Below are 12,139 nucleotides of genomic sequence, written 5' to 3'. Positions count from 1 at the left end.
CGCCATGATTATTTCTTTACCTATTTTTATGAACATAGTATACCAATAATGAAGTCTGTATAACCTGTCCGTGTATACCTTCTAACCTCTGTATACCCCCCAAGATGAAGTGGTATATAACTTCTTTGTTCCAAGTAATTTCTCTATATGTGTTAAAGGTTCACACCTTTTAACTGTACACTTTGTAGTAACTGCTATGTTTTGAAATTCTGCAGGTTAATAATTCACTTCTTTTTTCCTATTGACATTATGCCGACCCGGGCACCAGGACCAAAGTGATGTCAGAGGAACAAAAATTTATCTATAAATAGAGAACTTCCAACTTCCCATATTTTGTATTCGAGTAATTGGTCTTAAGTCAAAGTTACTTGTATTGTATCCACCTGGAATCTACTTGTCTTGTGATCCTCAGTAAATTATACACATCAGCAAGAAGCCTTGGGGTCTGTAGTGAGTATTTGAAAGACAAACTTCTTAGTGGTGACCCCGAAGATTCTTCTCCGTGTTCTAAACTTCTGCACTTCCCATCTCGAGGGATCTCAAAATCGTTGATTTTAAAGGTGAGAAAATACCTTTTTCTTTTCTCATTGATGCTTTTTGATGAGCAGTGTTGGGTGGCAGAATACAGGTGATAAATGTTAATATGTATTGTTTTTTCCTTGAAAATGTTCTTTCTGGTGTACAAGTTATTAATGGTAATTTAGCAAATAATTTGCAATCAAAATTTAATGTATGTCCCTGCCATTTATGTGGCTGCCATGTTTCATGTTATTTAAAGGGTTTCTACCACCACATTTTGACCTAATTAGCTGTCTGACACTAGCGATCTGCTAGTGTCTGCTCTACCTAACCATGCTATTGTAATACCTTTCTCTGCAGCGGTTACCCTAAAAAACTAACTTGTATTGCTATGCAAATGAGCCTCTAGGTGCTATGGGGGCGTCTTTTCAGCACCTAGAGGCTCCGTCTACTCACCATGTCTGCCGCCCAGCTCGTCCCTCCAGCCCGCCCATCTCCTCTAGATTGACAGCCTCCATCGCGGCCGAATTCTCGCGCAGGTTCGTTTTTTAGGGTAACCGCTGCAGAGAAAAGTATTACAATAGCATGGTTAGGTACAGCAGACACTAGCAGATCGCTAGTGTCAGACAGCTAATTAGATCAAAATGTGGTGGTAGAAACCCTTTAAAGTTTCATTTCTACTATCTACCCACATACTGTTGATTATTGAAATACCCTGAAGGGAACCTGCAGCGGCGGGTAAACAATTCAGTGACTAAGGCTTAGTTCACATCAGCGTTCAGCCTTTCCGTTCTCCTGCTCTGTTATAGGAGCAGGAGAACGGAAAAGACGGATTCGGCACATAACTGAGCCGAGCGGAGCCTACGGACCCCATAGACTATAATGGGATCCATTAGGTTTCCGCTCAGAAGATGATTTTGGAGCGGAGACAAAAGTTGTGCACGCAGGACTTTTGTCTCTGCTCCAAAATCATCTTCTGAGCGGAAACCTAACGGACCCCATTATAGTCTATGGGGTCTGTAGGCTCCGTTCGGCTCAGTTATGTGCCAAATCCGTCCTTTCCGTTCTCCTGCTCCTATAACGGAGCAGGAGAACGGAAAGGCTGAACGCTGATGTGAACAAGGCCTAAGAAGTTTACTGAAGTGTACTAACCTGACTTCCCATAGTTACATAATGAGTAAATAAAAACAGTAGACCTGAAAACTTTCCCCCCTAGTTTTGTGTTTCAGGGTTCCTGTCACCAACCTATTTCTAGTGAAATGCTTATTTTTACATAATGTAGCAGCCTGTGAGTCTAGTGCTACTACTTGGAATGGGTCTTGCATGGTCCCTGACAACTACTGTGCCTCAATGTGAGGAAGACATGACTGTGGAGCGATATCTAAATGTCTGCCATGTATTGATATGGGAAATGTCTGACTTCCAAATGCGTTACGTATCAGTTTTTTGACAGATAAGGGCTCTTTCACACGAGCGGATCCTGTGCGGGTAATCCGCTGCGTAAAAGAGAGCCAAGACCCGTTCCGGACAGCGGAGACACGGAGCTTTAACATGATTGATAACTCTCCGTGACCCTCTGTGACCTTTTTACTACAAAATCACAGTGACAACTTTATCTCACTATGTATATCCAAAGGGTCAGCACTGCTCTCTTGGCGGTTTGGCGGTGCACGTGTCAGCGGGCAGGCATCTCAATAGACAATGTACCAAGGAAAGACCGGCACTCGCACATGTTGATATTATGGATGCTGGATTTATTCTGTCACATATTACCAGCATAGTGACGCGTTTCAGCACATAAGTGCTTTCATCAGACTATTTACATACGTCCTACCATTGTACCTTATATAGAACATGTAGATACAAAGGAACTGACGTCACATCATTAGCTCCTCCCATAGCTGGAGTGATGCAGCATGTAATGTAGCCAGTGAATTGTCCCAAATATAATATAGATAATTTTCGGAAAATCAATTCCGCTGTAAAAAAAGGGACAAAGTTTTAGACATCATGTCAAATAAAACCACACACATTATATTCTCGGTTTAAACATTTTGGTTCCACCGTTTGCAATCGATGGATCCAATATGCCTCTCTTTTTAGCAACAATTTGTTTCTATTGCCACCGCGACGAGGTAATGGAACACTCTCAATGACCTGATAGCGCAATTGCGATATTGTGTGTCTCTGTTGATGTAAGTGGTATGGTAGTGGGAGTAATAGTAGATTTATGTTTACTTAATCTATCTGTAATTCTCATAGAGGTCTCCCCCACATACAGCAAACCACATGGACATTTGAGAATGTAAATCACAAATCTACTATCACATGTGAAGACGCCCCTTATTGTAAACATTATAGTGTACTTTGTGTAAGGCCAGATTTATTGCTTCCTATATCAGCTCTGACTATCCTGTCGCGTATCTTGTCTGCTCTTTTAAAGCACATCATAGGGGGCCTCTGAAATTCCTCGATCTAAGGATATGACCTGGAAACAACCTGCCAGTGTTTATTGACAATGCTCTTAATTCTCTGGGTCCAGGGGTGATATTTCACCACAAACGGGACCCGTGGCAATTTCTCAGATTTCTCCTCTTGTGGACTCTCTAATCTATTTCTATGTTCCTCCAACAACCGTTTAGGATAGCCCCTTTCTAAAAATGTATTGGTCATCCCCTCACAATCCGCTTAACTCGCTGATATTGGGAAAAAAGAGCAGACAACATATGTGACAGGGTGGTCAGAGCTGATATAGGCAGCAATAAATCTGGCCTTACACAAAGTAAACATAGAAACATAGAATGTGTCGGCAGATAAGAACCATTTGGCCCATCTAGTCTGCCCAATATACTGAGTACTATGGATAGCCCCCGGCCCTATCTTATATGAAGGATGGCCTTATGCCTATCCCATGCACGCTTAAACTCCTTCACTGTATTTGCAGCTACCACTTCTGCAGGAAGGCTATTCCATGCATCCACTACTCTCTCAGTAAAGTAATACTTCCTGATATTACTTTTAAACCTTTGCCCCTCTAATTTAAAACTGTGTCCTCTTGTGGTAGTTTTTCTTCTTTTAAATATGCTCTCCTCCTCCCCCAGGCAAGGCACATTCCCGTGTTTAAATTGTGTTAATTGTTAAAGTGTCATCAAAGGTAGCCATCGTGCTCATTCACACGTGAGCAAATTCCAATAAGGGGCGTCTTCACATGTGATAGTAGATTTGTGATTTACATTCTCAAATGCCAATGTGGTTTGCTGTATGTGGGGGAGACCTCTATGAGAATTAAAGGATAACTGTCGTATTTTTTATTTTTTTTGGAGTATTGGATTGTGGTGATCACCTTGGTGGCCCTATTTCAACTTTTCACTGTGTATTCAATTACCCCTTAATTCCACATTTTTGTTCCCTGTAATGCCTATTTTTTTTATTTTTTATTTCCAAGTCTTTTTATTTTCCAAAATACAAAAAAAAGCCTATTTTTACCTGTGCTTAAAATAGGGTTGCTAGGCATGGTCCGTCTATCTGTTGATAGACGGAGCACGCAGCGTGCAGGCTCACATTACTGACAGCCAGGGACTGTAAGTAAATGATTAAAGCCAGGTCCTCCCCAGCAGCTGATAACAGTGCCTGGGCTGTGTGCACTTCTCCCTGTCCCTGCGCTTGGCAGACGCTCCCTCACTCAGCAGAGCTGAAGAATGCAGAGTTAGAGCAGCGCAGGACAGGGAAGGGAGATCTGCCATCTACTCAGTGTATAACTGAAAGCAACATGTGGTAAGAGGACCCCTTTGTGCTGCAGGAGATTAACCCTTTAGGGGGGAGGGCTCTGGTTACTGACACTTTTGGGGGGCTATTGTTACTGGCTAGTGAGGGCAGGCGGGATTAGCCTCAGGGTGAGGGCAGTGGCGGCCATCTTAACTGAATAGGGAAATTGCAGTTTTATGCAGACTGGTTGCTAAGGGCTGAATCTTATTAAATATGGGGTCAGTCAGTCTAATAGTAACTGATTCTGGAATATCATGTTATTAGTAACTACATATATGAAAATTGAAATTAGGGTCTAAATGTGACAGTTATCCTTTAAAGATATTTGCTGAAACATGTCACTATGCTGTAATATGTGACAGAATAAATCCAGCATTCATAATATCAACATGTGTGAGTGCCAGTTTTTCCTTTGTACAGCTTTTACTCACTGTGATTTTTTAGTAAAAAGGTCACAGAGAGGCACGGAGCATTATTAATCATGCTCCGTGTCTCTGCTGTCCGGAACGAGACTTGGCTCTCTTTCACACAGCAGATTCCCTGCATAGAATCTTCTCGTGTGAAAGAGACCTAAAGGTAAAAACTTGAGAAAAAAGAACTCAAAGGCTTATATTTATTTTACAACTAGGTCTAACAGAGAATCAGATCATAGTCCTGTGGACAGAACATCATGGACGCCCATGTTACCTCTTCACAAACCTACATTGATGAATTTAACCCCCAGGAATACTTACAGACATTCTTTGTGCCAGAGAAAGGAGTTCTTTTTGGAGAATGGACCGATTTTGCATTGCGAAATCTACATGAAACCTTCACTAAAGGTAAGCGATTCAGTCTTCATTGAAAAGGTTCAGCTATGACATTTATAGTGTAGCGCATGATTAATTTACTGCAGTATTTTTTTTATCTAGACAAGGAAAATTAATTTTGCTACCTCTTTATTGTATTTAAATGGGTATTCAAGCCCGAAACATTTATCCCCTCTCTCCTGGACTAAATGATAAATGTTACAATATATGGGTGCAGGTCTAACCACTAAGACTTTCACCGATTGCTAAAACAAGGAAAGTGGTCCCCCACCTCCCATGTCGACAGGTTGGAAAAGATTTCAAGGAGCAACAGTTCAGCATGTGTCCTGCTGCTTCTTTCAAAGTATTTAGCACTTTTACAAAAAAAATGAGCACAGATAGGGGCAATCACAATCAAACAACCATTAAGCAGTCCATGAAAAGCTCTGGATCTCTTCTACTCCAGCAGTAATGTACTTCTCATGATCAGAACCATAGCATGTAAATCATACCATCAAGTGGGTAGCTGTTGCAAACATCAGTAGTTCAAAGAGTCTATATGTCAAATCTATATACAGGTATTGCCTGGGCAGAATGAAAACTTGCATAGATCTAAATTAGGACTCATGCACACGACCATATTTTTTGCAGATAGCACACTGCCCCATTCATGCATTTTGTGTGCTGTCTGCATCCGTATGTCTGTTCCATAAGTTATAGAACATGTCCTATTCTGGTCCGTATGGCGGATGGGAATAGTCATTTTGAGTATGGGAGTGAGAAAAATGCGGAGTGATCTGGAAAGTATTCACAATTTGGATCTCTGTTTGTGGACCACAAAACAGGGACGGTTGTGTACCTGGGGCCTATTTTGTCTCAACTACCAGCAGCACACATTTCCTAAGGGTATATTCACATCTGTGCTACCTCATGTGGTAATCTGTTCCGACACAGGATAAGTCTACTGGATTTCACCATATCCGGCATAGCTAGGTACTTCCGTTCACTGCCGGACCCCATTAATTAATAAGATCCAGAAGGCATCCGACTGGTTTTCAGCATCAGTGGTAGGTTTTGGCTATACAAAAAACAATACATGCATAGTTTTTTATCCTGCTGAAACCTGACACTCTTCCCGGAAAGCGGATGGATTCCTGCCGAGTTATATTATAGTCAATGGGGTCTGGCGTTAAATGGCAGTATCTAGCTGTAGCTATGTTTTGGCCGTATACTGTCTGTGCTCTTTATTGCTGCTGTCGCCACCCTCCTCATCTGATGTTATCAAGTCCTCATTGGCCTCCACCAATACTTTTCTCAGACTATAAATTAATATAGTGGGCTCCTAACCCCCCCTCCTAACTAATTGCTCTGTATTTGCCTCAAGTTCTACTATCACATTTTTACCAGTGCCCCTACTGCCACCACCATGGCTGTAAGGGACACTTCTACTATCACCACAAACACAGCTGTGCATTTCAGTCAGCAGTCCTCTTTCTCTGCCTGAACCTACTCTTTATGGCAGTCCAAACGCTAACTGTTCTCACATAAGTCATCAAAAGGAAGACTATAGTGAGTATCTTTCATAGCACTTGGAGTGTTGTTGGCTCTTGTGAGAAAAAAAGAAGGCACTCGACTAGGAGGGGGCATTAAAGACAGATGATAAAAATGAAAAGCTTCTCTGGGGCCACAAGGAGGTAGAACAGGAAGAATGCACTGAACCCTGACTCCAAGGCACGCTGTCAGACTCATAGGTGACGTCAACATCTTCCTGCTGTGACTGAGATGATTAGTTAGCCATTCAGTCCACAATGTCATCCTCTTTGTCCTCAATAATCTGTTGCTTACTGGAAGTGAGAGAGAACTGTGGTCTTCTACTCTTACCGACCAGATGATTTCTGGGTGTGCTGTTTTCACTACTGCGGTTACACATATTCTCAATCGACATTGACATGGCACAGGTCTTTTGTTTTTCATTATTATGCCCATTGCCACTCTGTCATTTACCAGATATTTTCATGATTTACATTTAAACAATGAGAAGTCATAGGTTTGGCACAGTGAGTATTAATTGAGGAAAGTTTGCAACAGATTTTTGGGGAAAAGATGCAACTGGATAACCCCCGACAACCAAAATATATGCTACTGGTGACACATTAAAATTTGTTTAAATAAAAAAATAAAAATATATATATATAGATATATCGACAAGACATGATATAAATTATATCATAATGTGGGAACTCTAATGTTATGCAAACAATAACTTGTAATGAATAATCCACATGTAATGTATATCATTTATGATGGAATAGATGTATACTTACGATATTTCAATAAAAATTATTCTAACTAAAATTTGTTTAAATAACTATACCAAATGTGCAACTGTTTTTTTTTTAAGAAAAAGGCACAATTGTGCAACATCTGCAGCTATATGTATATACTGATGCTGCTAATTACGCTTACAGTTCATTCAGAAAGCCTTCAGACATTTTAACTTTTTTAATAATTTTGTTATGTTGCGACCTTGTGCTACAATAAAAAAAATATATATTTTTACCATCATTCTTCATTTAGTAACCTATAATGAGAAAGTTAAAGCAGAATGTTTGAAATCTTTACTAATTTATTGAAAGAGAAAAACTAATATGTATAAACAACCCTAAAGAACACAGATTAGTTTGGTACCTATGGCTCCAGTAAATGTTTTCAGGTTTTTCATCTTTGCATTTCAGAAACCATAACTTTTATTTATTTATTTTTTCCATTAACATAGCCATATGAGGGATTGTTTTATGCAGGATAAGTTTTATATTTAAAGTTGTCATTTTGGGGTACCTCTACTATATTGTATACGCTTTAATAAATTCAGCGTTTTTTTTTTTTTGTTTGATTTTTTAGGGTTAAAATTTCATGGTGTTCACTGTGCTGTAAAATGACTTGCTAACTTTATTCTACAAATCATTAATATTCTTTAAATATCAAGTTTTATGGCTTTGATGTGGTTTACTACTTTTAAAAAACTCTCTTTTTCTGTGGCCATTTCCTGACATCCCATAACTTTTTTTTATTTTTTTGTCCAGGGTGATCTGTAGTTTTTATTGAACTATTTTCAGATACATGCAACCTATTGATGATTTTTTTTTTTTCAGTGATTACCATGGGTGAAATAATGAGATGATTCAATATATCAGGTAGTTAGAGATAGGCAATCAAAAATATATCGATTTTTTTTCATTTCTTTTTTTTTATAGAATTAAAGTGGATATATATTTTTTTTTAAATAGTTTTTAATTAAAAAAATATATATCCCATTTTATTTTCCTTTTTGGCAATATTTGTGGATTACAATGTATAGTTATTCTTATAGGCCCCCAGCTGCCATTACAACTACTCGGCACCCTGTGATTTTGTTCGCAGGGTGCTAATTGGAATCACTCAGATGATGTGGTCACTATTGACCCTGGTAAACTGACGGGATTGGACGGTTATTGTCAATCTTGGCAGTGATAGCAGGATGACTGTATAAAACACCATTGTGATGTACCACAGTATTGCGGCACTGCATTAACTCACTTCGCTCAGTCATGTAATAGTACGTCATTGAGAGTTAAGTGGTTAAAATGGTCTTTACCCACATGTAACAGATGTAAGATTAAGATTTTAGGCAGTAATTTATTTCCAATAATTCCTTTCTAACCCTATATTTAAATATGTTATCTTTTAAGGTGGAGTAAGAGGAGATACTCTGCTTGATTTTGGCACTGGAGCCACCATTTATCAACTCCTCTCAGCCTGTGAAGTATTTGATAAAATCATTGCCTCAGATTTCCTTGAACAGAACCACGCTGAATTTCAAAAATGGCTGAACAAGGATCCAGATGCTTTTAACTGGACTCACATCATCAAATGTGTATGTGAGCTGGAAGGAAATAGGTATTGTTTCCTATTTTCAAGTATACACCATATTAATACATTATAAATATGTGAAAGTATATATATTCTTGCAAGGTACTGTATAGTATCTCAATATGCACTGAGATTTGTGCAGGGCTAGTCCTTATACAGTCTCCCATCCTATCTGATCACAAAGATATGCAGTATAAAATCGTAAGGAAAAACCAAGGATGACACCAGGGGGATAGTTGGACTAGTTTAGATTTTCTTTGCAGCTAAAATTATCACGCAGCTAGCTTGCCACTCTGTAAGCCAGAATGGACAACATGTGATGCTTCATTTAGCCTACAGTAGCCAGATGTCCCCCGCCGCCCTAAAGTTGAGTGTGCAATGGCTTCCCATAGATGTGTCCCCTGCAGCAGCCACTGCAGGGAAAGGGTAGAAAGACCATTTGAAATGATAGTCATTCATGTAATATATGGATGTCTTTAGTTATCCAAAGTAGTAGTCAAACTTTTAGAGCAAGTTTACACTCAAGTACATCGAGGGAAGCCTGAGTGAAAAACCTATGTCTGTGGTCCATATGCTCTTACAGTCTGGTATTTCGTTCCGGTATCAGCTATAATCTCAGTAACATACTAATAAGCAAATTCCTTTTATTCTTGTATGTTTATAGGGAGGATTGCGAGAAAAAGGCTGAGAAACTCCGCTGTAAGGTGAAAGAAATCCTGAAATGTGACGCTTTCAAAAGAAACCCTTATGACCCTGTCATTGTGCCACCAGTTGATTGTCTCCTGTCTTGCTTCTGTCTTGAAGCTCCTTGTAAAGACATAAAGTCATACTGTAGTGTTCTGAAAAATTTCAAGGACTTGATAAAACCTGGAGGTCACCTTTTGATCTTAAGTGGACTGAATGCTACTTATTATTACGCTGGTAAAAAGCGCTTTAGTATAATGAGCTCAAAAAAAGAAGAGCTGGAGATGGCGTTTAAAGAAGCTGGTTATATTATTGAAAAAGCTGCTTATACTTCACGTATTGATAAATCAAGGATAGATGTTGCTGATTATGAAGGCTACTATTTTATTCATGCCCATAAACCAAAGTAAGGCCAAATTCTTCAGCCACCGTTTCTTGGAAATACTGGTATACATCTAAATGTTTTAGCTTCTAAACATATACCATAAAATAAGCGAGTTGAGGTTGGGTTGAGTCTGAAAACTCAAAGTTAAATAAAAATTTAGATACATTCACCATGCTAAATGGGTGCTCCACTTGGTAACACTATCCATTTATGAAAACAATAGTATATGGTAGCCCTATTTATATGACTGTGATTATATGCTGTTTGGAGGATGAAATTGCAGGAAACTTGATTTGATTGATAAAGAAAAATGAAACATTTACTTGGAGTCTACAACAACTTATATATGAGATATTGTAACCTTAAATGTCTGAAGTTAAATTATAATTAAAGAATATATAGATTTTTTTATTAAAATGAATGAATTACTTACGGGTAAAATTGTGAATATACTGTACTGTACATTTCGTTATTAAAGAAGTTACACTGTAAAGCATTCTGTATTATTGTATTATACAATATGATCTTTATTAAAGACGATGCGTAATAATAATAATTAGAAATTAGAAAAGTTCTTTTCTTCATATTTCTTATACTTTTTTAAAATTAAAAAGTTCCAAAAATTGTCCCTTATTTGGGGCAGAAACTTGACGGTATTTATACACTCATGGTATCACTCATGGGTAAAACTGTGGTTATACTGTACATTTCGTTATTAAACAAGGTGCATTGTAAGTAAAGCATCCTGTATTGTTTTATAACAGAAAATTATTAAAGACAATTATTAATAATAATAATAATAATAATAATGATAATAATGAGATTAGCAAAGCTTTTCTTATCCCGTAGGATACCACCCCATAGCTGTACGGCGCTGGGAACTGTGTCTCAAAACCCAGTGCCATACAGCTACGGCGTGCTGGGGTCCAGCAGTCACTGATAGCCAGCCCCCTGCTGTATACGCCAGCATCGGTGAAAACACAGATGCCGACTCATTAACCCTTTGCAATGCCTCGGTCAGTGCTGACCGCGGCATGTGCGGTATCCCTGACGGGTCCCCGTGTCCATCAGGTCCCCGCGTGTCCATCAGCCAATGCATTACAATAGATATGTATTGTAATGCATTGTACAGTGAATCAGACCCCCAAAAGTCCCAGAGTGGGACAAAAACAAAGTAAAAAAAAGACCTTTTTCCAAAATTGTTAGAGAAAATTGTAAAAAAGTAGGGGGGAAAAAAAAGTAGACATACGGTATTAGGTATTGCCATATCCATATCGACCAGCTCTATAAAAATATCACATGATCCCGCCCATCAGGTGAATGCCGTAAAAAAATAAATTAAAAAAAACGGTGCCAAAACAGCTATTTTCTGCTCACCTTGCCTCAAAAAAGTGTAATAACAAGCAATCAAAAAGGGGTATGTAGCCAAAAATGGTACCACTCAAATTGTCATCTCATCCCGCGAATTATAAGCCCCTACCAAAGAAAATCGCCCAAAAAATAAAAAAAATATGGCTCTCAGAAAATGGTGACACAAAAACAAGATTTAATTCTGTTCAAAATGCTTTTACTGTGTAAAACTTAACAAAAATAAAATTAATAGACACATTGGGTATCGCTGCGTCCATAACAACCTGCTCTATAAAAATATCACATTATATGCCCCCTCAGGTGAATGCTGTAAAAAATAAAATAAAACACTCCAAAACAGAATTTTTTTGTCACCTTGCCTCACAAAAAGTGTAATACCAAGCAATCAAAAAGTTGTATGTACCCCAAAATGGTACCAATCAAACTGTCATTTCATCCTGCAAAAAAATGAGACCCTAAGACAATCGCCAGAAACATAAAAAAAAAATGGCTCTCAGAAAATGGCAACACAAATACAATATATTTTTCTTTTCAAAAATGCTTTTACTGGAGGCCAGAGCCTGACCGCACTCTATGGCATACGTGTAAGTGAGACGCTCCTGCAGCCAAACGCCTACAGAAGCTAAAAAAGCGACCCCAAGGCAATTATGGACAAGAATTCCGGGAGAGAGAAGCATAGGGAAAGCCAAGGGACGAACAGACCACCTTAGTCCCAGCA

General features: G+C 38.7%; 1 protein-coding gene across 2 annotated transcripts; it reads left to right on the top strand.

Annotated features, from left to right (window-relative positions):
• Window positions 1-341: 341 nt before the first annotated feature.
• On the top strand, window positions 342-10,769 carry LOC120996737 (nicotinamide N-methyltransferase-like). Of its 2 annotated transcripts, XR_005777852.1 has the most exons (5): window positions 342-560; window positions 4,913-5,105; window positions 8,801-9,008; window positions 9,646-10,168; window positions 10,211-10,769. XR_005777852.1 is itself a non-coding variant. In XM_040426787.1 (4 exons), exons 2-4 carry the CDS (start codon window positions 4,955-4,957, stop codon window positions 10,073-10,075), a joined length of 789 nt encoding a protein of 262 aa, XP_040282721.1. In that variant the 5' UTR covers window positions 342-560; window positions 4,913-4,954; the 3' UTR covers window positions 10,076-10,203. The 2 variants fall into 2 exon arrangements, 1 of the variants encoding a protein (XP_040282721.1); XM_040426787.1 differs by lacking the exon at window positions 10,211-10,769 and having other exon boundaries at window positions 9,646-10,203.
• The last annotated feature ends 1,370 nt before the right edge of the window (window positions 10,770-12,139 follow it).

This window comes from Bufo bufo, chromosome 1 (genome assembly GCF_905171765.1).
Source record: "Bufo bufo chromosome 1, aBufBuf1.1, whole genome shotgun sequence".
Lineage (NCBI taxonomy): Eukaryota > Metazoa > Chordata > Amphibia > Anura > Bufonidae > Bufo > Bufo bufo.
This window is presented reverse-complemented; position numbering and strand designations above follow the sequence as displayed.

Bases quoted from the DNA above. Each gene is read 5' to 3' on its own strand.
- LOC120996737 (XM_040426787.1), top strand. From the start codon at position 4,955: ATGGACGCCCATGTTACCTCTTCACAAACCTACATTGATGAATTTAAC. The intron at 5,106-8,800 runs GTAAGCGATTCA...TTATCTTTTAAG, and splicing joins ACATGAAACCTTCACTAAAG to GTGGAGTAAGAGGAGATACT. The intron at 9,009-9,645 runs GTATTGTTTCCT...GTATGTTTATAG, and splicing joins TGTGAGCTGGAAGGAAATAG to GGAGGATTGCGAGAAAAAGG.